Raw genomic sequence first — 15,443 nt, 5'->3', positions numbered from 1 at the left:
GCCTCTACTGTGGTAGTAGAATAATCTACCACAGCACACTTTGCTATCTGAAACAATTTCCTTTATCTTCACCATGTGATGTCACTGTCTGTTTTTAGTGAATTCTGTATAACTCCAGTATATTATGAAAGTAGTTCAAGGATGACACAGACTGTTTCTTTTTTAAGAGACCAACTCCTGAACAAAAAAAAAAAAAAAAAAAAAAACCATTTTAATGGCAGGTCATGGAAAAATTGCTCTCACTTGACAATTAATTTCTGCACAGACAAAAATCTTAAATGATCACTGTATTATGCTGATAGCTCAATGGTAATAAGAAATGAGCAACACAAAACAAGCATGATTCAACACAAAATTTAGCTGAACTTTACTGCAGAAGGAACACTTTGTTTGGTGTATAATTAAAAAATAAATATTTTTTTAACAAAAAGTACTGTGAAAAGAAACTTTTTTAACTCTCTAGCATTCTTCTCTCTTTGTAACTGTGTTCCAAACATAAACAAATGCAGTTTATGTTTGGAACACATCTTTTTCTGTGAAGAACTCATAACAAGCATGCATTGCAGTCAGATATGAAGTGCTCTGAATAGTTCAGACAGGCTGCCAGGACAGCTCATGAGGTTTTGTCAATGATATACAGGAATTTTTCTAGCAGGGATAAGCAAATGATTATCCCATTGTATAAGGAAATGGTCAGGTACTGCATACAGATATGGAGATTTCATTTTAGAAAGGGGTTGCTGGAATGGGTACATAGAATGGCAATAAGACGGACAAGAGGAACAAAGGGATGGTCTTACCAAGAAAGGATTCAGCTCTGCAGATTGCAATGTCTGGAGACTAAGCACTTGCAAGGTGATATGATGGAGGTGTTTAAAGCTTTGAACAGCTTGAGTAAACTGAATGCAGATTGAATTCTTCCTCTTGCTCATATTATGCACATGAGGGGATATAAATTCAAATTGAGGAAGACTGATTGCAGAATAGATGTATGAAGGTTTGTTTTCAGCCAACATTGCTGAAACAAGTTCTATCCATTGTTGTGGAAATGGATAGTTTGAATAGTTTGAATAAATTCAAACTATTGGACGGGGGTAGATATGTGAACTGAGATTTTTTTTTTTTTTTGCCAATACCCTATCAAGATAGGCCTATATGATTTACATTATACAGCTTAAGCAACATTTTTGATAATTTTTCAAAATCAGTTCAGTGATAGTCCCACCTGTCTGAAACAATTAACTAGAATTCTGTTCCTTTGTTCTATTCTTTTCTAATTACAACTTTAGAGACTTCTACAGTATAAACATTATCCATGACTATTTGCTGTTCAAAAAATTTAGTTCTGTGCATCATGAGTACTAAAGGTATTATGGCTTGACCCGAAGGCTCAGCTTCTCTTTTCACAGGACATTTGTACCAATTTGAATCTGAGGGAGAAGCTCATCTACAGTGAATATACTAATTTGTGACAAGACATTATTAGTGCACCATTTCACTCCTGAATCAAAGCAATCTTGCACAGAATGGTACCACAAAAATCCTCCACCACCCAAAAGATTCTTGAAATATACACTGAGTGATCACTGAATTATGACCACCTACCTAATACTTCCGTATGTCCTCCTCCTTTTGCCCTCAGTACAGCAGCTATCCAACGTGGCATTGATTCAACAAGATGTCAGAAGCATTCGGGAGGTATGGCCAACCAAGCTGTGTGTAATGTGGTTGGCAATGCAGGTGGAGGTGATTGGTGTATCCAGATGCCTGATATGCCTTTCCATAGTGTCCCACAAGTGCTCTATGGGATTGATATCAGTGGAGTTCGGAGGCCAATCAATATGCTACAAGTCAGAACTGTGTTCCTCAAACCATTCCTGCACAAGTGTCCGATGGCTTGGCTAATTGTCATCTTGAAAGACACCATCGCCATTCGGGAAAAAGTATAACATAGTGGGGTGTACACAGTCAGCAAGTAGTTGATGATAGCGGGGACCACTGATACGTTGTTCCACATGCACCAGGGGTCAAGTTCCTGCCAGTGAAACATGCTCTACACCATAAAACCCCCTCCACCGGCCTGCACTTTTGATACCATGCATGATGGATCAAAAACCTCATGATGTTGACGCCAAATCTGTACACAACCATCCACAGTGTGGAGTAATTAACGTGACTCATCCGACCAGCACACCTTCTTCCAGTCTTTTAACATCCAACTTGCATGTTCTTTGCACCAGACGAGTCTTTTATGCTGATGAACCTTGGTTAGGAGAGGAGGCCATAGGGGTCGTCTGCTGGTATAGCCCATACGTGCGAGCATGCGATGCACAGTCATGCCAGATATTGTTCTGGGTTGGCTCATTTTGTATTGGGTAGTCAGCTCTTCAACAGTGCTGTGCCTGTTCACCTGTATAAGTCATTGGACCCAGTGCTCGCCTCTAACATCAACCTTTTTCTGACCTTTGCAGTTTTGCCATCGGGTCATTGTTTGACCACTTTGATGCCAGTCCTGATACACTTTAACTACAGCAGCTCTCAAACACCCCACCAGTTCAGCCGTTTGGGAAATCGAGGCAAACTTGTTGAGTATCCACAATCCGTCCTTTATCAAAGTCCAATAAATCCTTCCTTTTACCCATCACGCTCGGAATTTTACTACCTACTGAACCACTGACACCTTATCTATACTACGTAGGTCGACTAACTGTGCACTCTCTTACCTCACATGGTCAACAGGTCACATTCAGTTTTCACAGGGGTGCTCATAATTTAGTGATCACTCAGGGTACATCAGGCTGGTATGATCATGGCCAATATCTTTTTGGGGATACAGATGGAGTAAATCATATTGATTTGCTGTGGTTAGTGCCCAGTGTTACAGTAACCTGCTATGCAATGATATGCACAGGCAGTTCACAAATAAAGGCCTGAAAATTGCCAATGCAGTTCGTCGTACTGCATATCAGAGAACAAATACAGCAACTTTATAACAGATATTGGCAACTTAGCCTGGGAAATAATTAGCTGGGGATGCAGGAAGTTTGTCTCAAGTGATTTTCACTTGATCAGACCAACAGGACATCTCCCTCTCCCCCTCCCTCACACACACACACACACACACACACACACACACACACACACACACACACACACACACACACACACACACACACACACACACACATTCAAGTATGGTGTCCTGAAGTGGCTACATGATCATTCTATGTATTTCTCTGCTGCTGGCATCATTTCCTTTCTATGGTGATGAAATGTATCAAGGCACAGGGAGAATACCTTTAAAAAGAGTGATAGTCTGCTCAATACAATGTAAAAAAATTCAATAATACAATAATGTAAATACAATGTAAAAAAAAAAAAAAAGTCCAAGTTGGACTTTACACCTTATACTACTCTTTCACATCAGTCATTCTGAGGAAGATGGGTAATAATCTCTGAAACATAACCATAATTAAAAGAATTTCTCTTACTTTGTAAAAATTTTAATGTTTTTTAGCTGATTTATATCATCAGTGTCATTGACTACCATGCTTCTATAAAAGAGGCCTGCTGGAGAATGCATAGTGCTAAAAAAAAAAAAAAAAGCTAAATACTATAAGTATTTAATTTTTTTTAAATTAAATTTTCTAATTTTCTAATGATTATTTAATTATCCATTTAATCAGATCTTAGCTGTTTCCACAATTAATTCAAGCCAAGAAATTAAAAAAATTGAATTAACTTTCAGTTTATTATCATTATGCCATACCATTGAACCTGAATTTTGCAGTTATAGTATTAAACAGACAAATCATTGCAACTTTTCGGCTAATTCAGATACTGATTTATTTAAATGTTTGTACACTTGAAGTGATTTCTGGATATTGTTGACCTAAATCAGAACATCCTAAAGTATGGTATTTTCCCACAAGTGATACACACAGTTTAAAAAAAAAAAAAAAAAAAACTATTTAAAACAAACTGCTGATAAGGCTTATCAACTATTGGTTTAGAACTAAAATCTGAATGATTAAATATAGTAAAAACAATATTTCATTGAAAATGGCAGATAATATAAAGAAATCAGAAGTATAAATGTTTTTAAAGAATTTTACAACTGCAGACTGTAGAAGGGAGTTCATATTGCCAAAGCAGTGATTTATCTTTTCTTTGCAAGCTTTTTTGTTTATGTTGAAATAAACATTTTAAAACAGTCTGTTTTGTGCAAAATGGAACATTAAAAAATCATTCTAGTAGATATAATTAAGAGTTCATATTTCTGTCTTCAATATGAGACTTACGAATTCCAACTTTGATCTAGATTTGAACCGAACAATTCATTAATTTAGTATGAATCTTTTGCACTGAACACAGCTGTTAAAAGTTATTCTAGAATCAAAGGTGCAGAAAATTTTTACATGCTTCAGTTGGGGCAAAAAAATATAAATAAATAAATGTCTAGGAATTGTTGGTCTTTATAATGTCCTAGAGTTCCTTAAGCATTCGTTTTTTTCTATTTTGCCATTACTTTAAAATGTAAGCAAAAAATATTCTTTATTTCCAAATGACATACCTTTGACATGTTCTATCTCAAAATATTTTTTTGTTTCTTTTAGGGATGTTTAACATTGCAGAATCAAAAAATCGACCTATGATACTCATTGGTGGGTGAATATTTTGAGTATGTATTGATTCTAAATTTATTAGTTTTAATAGTAGATCTAAGAATCTACTGATATCAAAAATAGTTATCTCATATATAAGCCAATTATGAATGCAAAAAGACTACAATAATACACACACACACACACACACACACACACACACACACACACACACACACACACACACACACACACACACACACACACACACACACACACACACAGGCACCTCTGTAGCCAGGTGGGAAGGAGCAGCAGTGCGTAGCACATGCTTCTTGATTAGATGGGGGTTCGAGCCCATCACCACCAAATACGGAGGATGCGGAAAGGTCAGGGAATGACCACCGCATATCCCGGAGCAATATGGCCTTAGTTGCTAATGCTCCTAAAAACCAAATAACAAACAAACAAACAACAAACACACACATACAGTAGTACTTGCTGTTGTGTGTGGATCCATGTCAGTCCTCCCTAATAAACAGCATCCTCTAAATAAGACACAGTATACTTAATTTTATGCATACACTTCCAGATTTTTTTCCCCTCGTGCTATTCTGTTGACTACCAATTTAGTACGAATTTAGTATTGACTCATTCTTATACACATATATCTTAACTCAAATTAGTTTTTCAGTGGTATCCTGGTACTATTGCTTCTGTTATTACTTTCCATTTAATAGAGATCTCTTCCCCTCCCCTCCCCTCTCTCTCTTTCTAATATGACAGGTTGCAGAACTCAGTGCCATCTCTCAAAGTTTTATTTTGTTCTATTGAGGACATGGCACTTTCATGCAGTTGCACTTGACATGCAGTACTCCACATAATTTATCTTGTTGCATTCAGCTCTCACAGTTACATTAAGAATGGAATCCAACATATTTGGTCAAAACAAATAAGTTCCTGCTTAGTAAAATAAGAAATACCCTTTGATGGGCTAAGCTATTCAAAGTTCTTTTATGAGTGTGAATATTGTCTCATCATTTCATGGACAACAAAATTTGCCCAAGTGAAATAAAGTGAAAAACAAAACTTTGACTGTTCCAATTTATACTGATAAAAATCGCAAGGTGATAACCTAACTAATTTTCATGAGAATTCAATTACATCATGAACCATAATGATGATTTTTTTTTTTATGAAACCATTTATAGTGGAAGATTGGAACAATAGAAACTAAAATTTCATAGAAAAATACTTTTATTTTCTCTGCAAGAAAAGATATGTAATGTTCAGACAGGATAGCATCTACCAGAATGAATACTTTTCAGTCTGAATGGGACAAACTTGCTTTTACACACAGTAAAAGTAAGTTAGGCTACTAGCCAGCATAGCAAGTGACTACTGCATTGTTTTACAATGCAGCAGTCACTTGATTTAATTTGGAATTTGAATAATTTTTTATTAAATCCAACTAAATCAGCCATATACTCAGCAATTCTTTTACCCTTGTTTAGTGAATACAGTAATAAGCTATTTACATATTTACAATTGAGAAAAAAGACTTGTATTGACATGAATGTGCATAATTCTTACCTGGGAGACTGATGATAAAAGAGAAGTAAAGTAGTAGCAGTAGAGTAGTCGTACACTTCTTAACTAATTTGAATATATCCCATTCTTAAAAGCTACTATAATATTTTATATTAACATTCAGAGAAGAGATTTTTATTTTAAATTAGCATTATTAAAATTTTTCAAAAATATTTCTCTCATTTTGTATATTTTTTATTTTTCAGATTTTTGCTTTCCATATTCAAGAATGTCTTCCAAATGCAAATTGCATAAAAGAGTTAGTGACCTAACTTTTACTTTCTGTGATTCATCAATACTGAAATCTTTCCTCTTTAGCAATCCAGTTCATCCTCATCTTTGTGGGATTAAGACTTATAATTCCAAATTGAGTTTTCCTGCAACCCTCTATTCTACCATTATGGTAACAAACAGAATACTGCTGTCAAACAGACTGAATACTCTAGTCACAGTAAATGCCAGTTTAATCCACACCAACAGTTCAGGTGGTCTAACTCATATTGATTTTGATGGCAAAGCAAACATGGTAGATGTAAGCCATAAACCTTGTGTACTGAGAACAGCTACAGTAGAAGGTCGTGTGTATTTGGGACCCGAGGCATACAGGTTGGTGAAGGAAAATAAAATCAAGAAAGGTGATGTTCTCACTACAGCCAAGATTTCTGGCATTATGGCTGCCAAGAAAACATCAACACTTATTCCACTCTGCCATTTAATTCCACTCGAAAAGATAGATGTACATTTAAAATTAGAACCAAATACACATGAAGTTATCATACAATCATTTGTTAAAACAACAGCAAAAACAGGAGCAGAGATGGAAGCAATGACAGCAGTGTTGGTAGCTGCACTAACAGTATATGATATGTGTAAGGCAGTTAGTCGAGGTATCATTATCAAAGAAGTACACCTCGTATCAAAGACTGGTGGTTCAAAAGGTGACTTCCTTAAAGATGGAGATATGACATGATAATTGGCAATATTATGGAAGTTTTGATTTCTAAATTTTTATCTAGTCAACTCAGCATAAGGTTATTCGGACACTGTAGTTCTGTGGGTCACAGGAATAAATAAATAAATAAATAGCATTTCCACTTATACTCAGTACAACTACCAGTTAATCAGAAAAATTTGACTTATTTTAGTTGTTTTTCATGGCTGTTTATTAATGATCATGACTAACACTTAATGAGCATTGATAATTAACTAATACTGCAATCCTTATTAACGCCATAGTTAATAATGCATCAATCAATACTGAAATCTTTTCTCTTTAGCAGTCCAATTCATAGTCAAATTTCCTCTTTAGCAATCCAATTCAAAAAATGCATAGTCAAAAAATAAATGCATTAAAAATGCATTTATTTTTTGACTATGCATTTTTTTTGGTATTGTACAGATAAATTTTCAGATTATACATAACTGATTACATAATGTTACCCTTGGATCTGCCAGCTCTAATATTAGCTGATCTGTTTTTCTCTTTTTGATTTGATTTCTTTATGGTATTAGTCTGAGCCTTAAAGTGACTTTGCTCTTTGTCTTGTTTATTAGTATTGACTAGGAATTTTGTTTCCTTCTAAAGTAATTCCTGTTGCTTTTTCTTTATCTAGACTTTAAAATAAATTTACATAAACCCTTGTTTAATTTAAAACAAAAAATTTCTTTATACAGGGTAGTTACAAGGTTCTTATCTCTTTTGACCAAAAATAAAAAACAGTATCTATTAATTGCCACCATTCTGCTGTAAAACATATAATATCTAACATCCCATATCATGTTCAAAATGCTGCACATTTTAATCATGTGGAAGTTAGATAATAAAAGACAATCTTTCTCACAGGTGACATAATTTTGGAAAATTTGAATGAAAGAAAGCAACTCTGCATGACTTTAAAGAGAAATTTATTGAACATCACATGCTGCTCCTTAAACAGGCCAAGTAGTAACATGAAGCTAAAAACAGTATTGTACAAAGATGCAAAATAATGCATGGTGATTACCAAAGAATATTAATTAAATATAAATAAATAATACAAAACAACATGTGTAAAAATAAAATAAACAAATGCACTCGGTGATTTCCATTTTTGTAGATTATAGAGAGCTGAAAAGCTTGTTCTCCATCCTGCAGAACACAGAAAGTTGTGCTTGACTGATGGGTGTAGCTGGTCTGTTTTTAATAAGCTGAGATCTTTACAGCATGACTGGAGAATATGTGTTGATGGATAGAGCTTGGTTTGGTTGGTTGGTCGGTTGGCCATCCAAATGACCAACCAAAAATCTGAGATTAGGGAAAGAGGATAATCCAGGAGGGACTAGGGGAGGAACAGTGAATCTGCCAATGTTGATGTTGGCACCTGGACTGTGTTGGATGGCCCAGGCTTTTAGGAACTTTCTCTCTGGGAGCAATTATATTAGACCCACAGGATTTTGAGACTTTTGAAATTAAAGGTATCACTCTTACAGATGCTGTGGAATTCCCCCCCACCTCTCCCAAACAACCCCTGTGGGTTGTCCCAGTATATTTGGCCATGGAATAAGACTGCCCAAAAATGCAGCAGAAACCCAAAGTTTCATCAAAACTTCTCCCCATCTGTTGAGGTGTAGAACTTGGTTTATCCAACTATCTGTTTTCTGTTCCCTTCTACAATGTTTTGCAAGCATAAACAAGCCAAAAATTTTAATTTTTATCAAAACCCAGCCAAATTTTCGCCATTGGTGCATCTGTTTTACCAAGCCCATGACCACCAAATACGGAGGATGCGGAAAGGTCAGGGAATGACCACCACATATCCCACAGCAATATGGCCTTAGTTGCTAATGCTCCTAAAAACCAAATAACAAACAACATCTGTTTTACACTCTGGTATGTACATGTTGATAAACCAAAATTTTACAGTTGTGTTTATTGAAAGCTTCACAGATATGAAATGCCGACCAGGCTAGCCGGGTGGGTAAAGTGCCTGCCTGGCAACCCAAAGGTCGTGGGTTTGAATCCTGCCTCGGGCTTGGATCAGAGTACAAAATGCAAAAACTTTGGGAGGTGCAATATGGCCACAGAAGCTGATGTGCCAACAACTAACAAAAAAAAAAAAAAAAAAAGATATGAAATTTGAGATTATCACTTAAAAAAAAAAACATTATCATTTTAGGTTTTTGTGTGGCATAAGCAAATTTATCACTTGCCACCTATTTGGAAAGATCCCGGTTCAAATGTTGTTTTAGCCTTTTTTAAGTAAAGCTGTTGACCAGTTTTCTGTTGGCTTTTCTCCATGACCATTGAGTATTTTTTACCATTGAGTATTTCTCATTTTGTCATATAAACAGCATTAGATAAGGAACATACCAGTACAGCCAAGGGTAAGCTGGCAGGGAAAGGGAGGGGTTACATAGCGGAAAAATAGTCAACAGATACATCAACACAATCAACAAATATACATCCAGACCTCACTTTGCATCAGTATTACTTTCTTAAAAAATATAATGCAAATCGAAATAGAATTTCCATAAGAAACCATTGAAATATTGAAGATAAGCACTGGCACTGCAGTTTTCAAGAAGTAATATTCTAAGAAATTGTAAAATTTATCCTCATTTGCATTTTCAGTTATGAAATAATAGAATGAATTAAAATAAACAGAAAAAAAAAAAAAAACTTTTTTTGGCATACAAACATAAAACAACGACTTACACAAAACTAAATAATTTTACTAGGAACTAATTTTCTCCGACTGAATCTGTAGGCTGCTTAACTCCTAAAATGGCTGTTTTTCATTTTGTTCTCACATTCTGGCCATATTTTACGCCAAACACTGTTCATTCATGAAGATTTCACCTCCTGCCAAGAGTCTGAAATATTTTTTATGGCATTCATTATGTTGAATGTTTACCAAAACTTCTGCATAGCAGGCTTATTCTGTACATCAGTAGCATATAGAAGCTGTTTAAATGTACATCGAAGGTAATAACTTTTAAAAGTTTAAATCACTCCATAATCCATTGGCTGGATCAATGATGTGGTATTAGGAGGCAGAAATACAAACTTAACATTTTCTGATAAGTTATCAAGGTAAACTGGGTGACAAGGAGCATTATCTAATAGAATTAATGTCTTAAAGTCTAAGTTCTTGTTAGCATAGTAGGCTTTAATTTTAGGACTTCTTTGTGTGCTATCCAGTGGACAAGGAAATTGATCCCTTGAATAGCAATTCATGAGAATAAACAACACATTTTTCTAACACAAGGATATCCATAAATATACTTGGTCACAGGAGACAAGACAATTAGATCAGTTATAGATTACATTATTTCAAAACATTCAGAGACATATGTATTGAAAGATGTCAGAGTTTATAGAGAAACCGAATGAGGATCTGACCATTTTCTTGTTAAAACAACACTGAGGTGAAACTGGATTAAGAAAATATGTGTGGACAACCAACAATGCAGGGAAGGAGAAATGCTACAAGTGGATCAATTTAACATTGACCTACTCCAGGAGGACAACATTAGAAACAACTTCACCCAGAGAGTGGATGCTGCAATTAATATAGAGATAAAAGGTAATACGAATATTTAAAAAATACTGTTTAAAAAATAGCTCATGAAATCCTAGGCAAAAAGAAGAGACAAGAATCAAAAAAGACCTAGATTATGGAGAAAATAAGAGCTGCTGTAGAGGAAAAGAAACTTGCATATCAGAAATGGCTGGGTGATAGGAATGATGCATATAGGAACATTTATGTTGAAAAGAAGAAAATAGCCAATCGGTTGGTAGTAGAAATGAAAAATGAAGAATGGGAAAGGAAATGCGCAACTATTAATAGCAAATTGGGCTTCAAGCAATCAGCGGAATCGTGGAAGGTCCTTAAAGACCTGAGAAAACAGAATAAACACAATGCTGGTTTGCAATTAATACCTTTGAAAGACTGGGCAGAGTACTATGAAGGACTTTTAAAAGAAGACTGGGAAGACGATGTTCAAGACGATGGAGAATGTTGGTGTAAAAGACTGGCTTAAAAGTTTCTGTTGGGGAAGTGGAACTCCTGCTAAAGGAAGGAAGGAATGGCAAATCACCTGGACCTGGAGGAGTTTACATGGAACTTCTGAAATATGGAGGAAGAGGAGTGGCTGTTCTGATACAAAAACTGTTAAATAGTATACTGAGGAGAAGAAATACCGAAATATATGATAACAGGATATATTACATCAATTTATAAGAAGGGCAATCGGAAAAGCTGTTCAAATTACAGAGGAATATGCATCCTGCTGTTAAAGATCCTTGGAAAATGGATCAGAAACCATTTAGAAGCCCGAATCGAGATATCAGAAGAACAAAGTGGTTTTTCAGCCGGGAGGTCATGTATAGACCATATCTCAACAGTACAAAAAAATACTTGAAAAATGCCAATCAAAAGGAATATAAAATCTTTATGATTTTCATTGACCTTGAAAAGGCATATGACAGTGTTCCAAGAAAACTCTTATGGGAAGCACTGAAAGAGGCAAATATTGATTGACAACTGATTAACATTATTAAGGCAATTTACAGGAATAATAGATGCAGAATTAAAGTGGGATCAGCTTTGTCACCTCAATTCCACACTTCAAAAGGCTTATTACAAGGTTGTTGCATGTCACCAACACTTTTCAAAATTTATATCGACATCTGCCTAAGATCCTGGTCAAAAAATGCAATAAAATGGGATTGCTGATTAATAAGAACACCTATATTCACAATTTACTTTTTGCAGACGATCATGTGGTGATAGCACAAGACTTAGAATATGCAAATATGCATGTCGTCAATTGTTTGAGGAATATAAACAATGGGGTCTAAAAATCAATTTTAGCAAGGCTGAAATGTTGTCTTCAGGACCAGGACACGTTCTAAATATTGCAGGTGTTAAAATCAAACAAGTCGATAAATTCAAATATTTGGGATCAATCTTACAAAGTGATGGATCATCCCAAGCAGAGATCAATAAGAGAATTGCAGACGGCAGAAAGGCTATCGGCATGTTAAACTCTGTTCTGTGGTGCAGAAATATCCTAAATAAAACAAAGAAACTTTTATTTCAAACGATTGTACAAAGTCCACAGAAATGGATTTTTGGAGACACTCAGCAGGAACTTCTAGAAGACAAAAAATGGAATGAAGACATAAGGGAAAAAATGGAAGTGAAAAAGACTGTTATTGACACTATCAAAGAAAAGCATCTAACATGGTATGGACATGTAAAACGGATGCAAGAAAACAGATATCCAAAAGCTATCCTGGAATGGATACCTCCTGGAAGAAGGAGAAGAAGAAGAAGAAGAAGAGGAAGACCTAGGAGGACATGGATGGATGGAGTACAGGAGTGCATGATAGGCCAAGGCTTAACCGACCAAGACACCCACAACCGCACTTTGACAGGAAAAAATTCCTAACAAGAAATAACTTGTAGGCTGAGGGAACCCATTTAAATGGAAAAACTCCTCTTGAATAAGAATAGCAATTAATAGTTTTTAGATTTTTCGAGTGGTAGATAAGAAGAGGTTTACATTTAAAATCTCCCTTGGTGCTACTACCTAAAATTGTCCCTCTGTATAAGGCAATGGTCAGGCCACGCCTTGAGTACTGCGTACAGGTCGGGAGGCCTCATTTTAGGAAGGATGTAGATTTGCTTGAGCATGTACAGAGAAGGGCAACAAGGTTGGAATGAAGGGATCCTCTTACCAAGAGAGGCTTAAGTTCTGCAAATTGCAGTGGCTGGAGACTAGGCACCTGCGCGGTGATCTGATTGAGGTGTATAAGGCCTTGAATGGGTTGAGCACACTAAATTCTGATGGGATCCTTCCACTTGTTCAGATTACGAACCTAAGGGGCATAAATTCAAATTAAGAAAAGACAGATGTAGAATAGATGTGCGGAAATTTGCCTTTAGCCAGCGGGCGGTTAATTGCTGGAACAAACTTCCATCTGTCGTGAAAGTTGATAGGTTAAATAAATTTAAGGAGGAACTGGACAGGTATTTGGAGGGAATGGTGTGTTTTTTTTTTTTTTTTTTTGGCTGATGCTGCATAAGCTCATACACTTGCTTTCTTGCATCACATGCCATTACTACTACTACTACTAAAAGAAAAGTAAGTCTGTCTTTGCTGTCATTAAATCCTGGTGCAATTTTAATTGGTTGACATTTTAAAAATAAGACATTTTCATTTTAACCCCAACTTATTATAATGGTGCAAATGCAGAATTTTATAACTCAAAGCAAAATTCTGATTTTAATTGATTAACAACACAGCTTCAAGAATGAAACAATGCAAAGTGAGGCCTGGGCATGAAAATTTGACCTAAATCTGAGATACAATAATACAGTTTTATGTTTACATCATTCTACTGGGACGTAACAATTACATAACACCTATATTTACATTACACTAGTTCATGTTCCATTTATGTTACAAATCTAAAAACAGAAAATGGACAACATATAACAAAAAACAGAGAATAAAATAGAACAAAAACAGAGTATAAACAGAATACAACCTGGAAAGAATGAACTGAGATCCATGTGACTTTTGTCCTTGTTACATAGTTTTTGTTTGATCTCCCTCATTAGATGATGGTGCTTGCATAGTTTTTTGTAGAGCAAAACATATTTCATTTAATTAGGCAGTTAATTTGTAAAAAAAAAAAAATATTGTTACAAGAAATAAAAAAAGCAAAATGTATTAACCAGTTTTATCATTAAAAGTTCATTTTGTAGCAAGCATATTTTATTTAAAAACATAAAAACTTTAAAATTTAAGTACTTCCCATCAGTGAGAACATCTGTACACTGGTGTTCAAAGAAAGTGCATTACCTAGGAATTTCACATTTCTAACCCTTTTTTGCAATAGTATGTTACATTAATGACTAGCATCACAAATAGAAATATAAGCAAAAGATATTTATCAATAGTTAAGGCAAAGCTAAGTAATATTTCACAGATTCTCTAATATTCCAAAATGAGCATTTGCAACCTTTATACAACAGTTTTAGTAAACACAACAATTATAGCTGAAATGTCAGAAGCCCCCAATTTGCTTCAGTTTATCATTTTAAATGGAAAACAAAATGAAAAGTTCACCAGGTGCAAACTAATATTTAGTTGAACTGCTTCTGGCCCTGATGACTGCAAGCACACTGTCAAGGCATTGACAAGATCAATTTCTGAAGATAATCAACTGATAGTTTGTGGTTCCAAACATGAGTTATGGTTTCTTTGGTTTCTTTCTGACAACTACAGATTCCACACAATGCCAACAGTTCTGTATAGGATTCAGGTCCATGCTGTTTCCTGACCAGCTAAAAGTTGTAATGGAGCGTTCTTCCAGCCATTTTTTTAACCTGTAACAAATGTAAACACATTACTATTGAACCTGTAATGTAGAAATGAAGCTAAAATAACTACACAAGTGCTTACTTACACTTTTTCCCGATGACAAGGAGTAGAGTCATCCTGAAAGATGCAATTACTTGGCACATTGAAATAGTCTCTAATGGTTGTCAGCAGTTTGCCTTCTAATATAGCCAGGTATCTATTGGCATTTATGGAACCTTTTATAAAATGCAGGTGACCTACTCTGCAATACGAAATGCACCCCCATATCATTTGGCTGGTAGAAAATTTCACTGTAGACACCATACAGTCTGGATGGTATTCTTCGCCACGTCTATGGTGAATCATTTGTCTCCCATCACAGTCATGCAGGTTGAATTTCTTCTCATCCGAGAAAATAACTGACTTCCACTGCTTGGGTGTCCATTTGACCTGCTCATTACGCCAAATTAATTGGGCCTTTTCATTTTTTGTGTGAGGAGGGACTTCTTCTTAGAGCAACAGGTTACAAGTCCATTTTTGAAGAGACATCTTCTGACTGTTACTGTACTCGCTACTACTCCTGTATGTTCTTCCCATTCTCTTTTCAGCTCAGACGAAGAAGCCGTACAGTTTTTAAGGCATATGCGCTACAAAACGCAGTCCTGTTTTGGCGTATCATTTGCGGCATCCAGTTCCTTTTTTTCCTATCAGCAGAACCAGTATCCTTGAGTTTGGAAAGAAATTTACTCGCTGTCGATTGATTACAAGACACTATAAGCAATATGATGGGAAGAATATCCTCACGTAATGCAACAATAGTACTTTCTTCGTGGCGTCAACTGCATGTAACGCCATCCTGACACCAGCAAGGAATGACTGCAGGTTTTGTAGAGT

The 15,443-nt window shown here is 35.5% G+C and overlaps 1 protein-coding gene across 1 annotated transcript in view; it reads left to right on the top strand.

The window, feature by feature from the left end:
• Mocs1 (Molybdenum cofactor synthesis 1) overlaps positions 1 to 7,164 on the top strand; it is a 68,174-nt gene extending 61,010 nt beyond the window's left edge. Inside the window, exons 10-11 of the mRNA XM_090376463.1 lie at positions 4,617 to 4,664; positions 6,401 to 7,164. Coding sequence (XP_090232589.1) covers positions 4,617 to 4,664; positions 6,401 to 7,164 — 812 coding nt within the window. The remainder of the gene's footprint in view (positions 1 to 4,616; positions 4,665 to 6,400) is intronic.
• Positions 7,165 to 15,443: the final 8,279 nt, after the last annotated feature.

The sequence above is a fragment of the Mastigoproctus giganteus genome, chromosome 6 (genome assembly GCF_048544385.1).
Source record: "Mastigoproctus giganteus isolate SK-2022 chromosome 6, ASM4854438v1, whole genome shotgun sequence".
NCBI lineage: Eukaryota > Metazoa > Arthropoda > Arachnida > Uropygi > Thelyphonidae > Mastigoproctus > Mastigoproctus giganteus.
The sequence above is the reverse complement of the archived record's forward strand: the minus strand, read 5'-3'. Positions and strand labels throughout refer to the sequence as shown.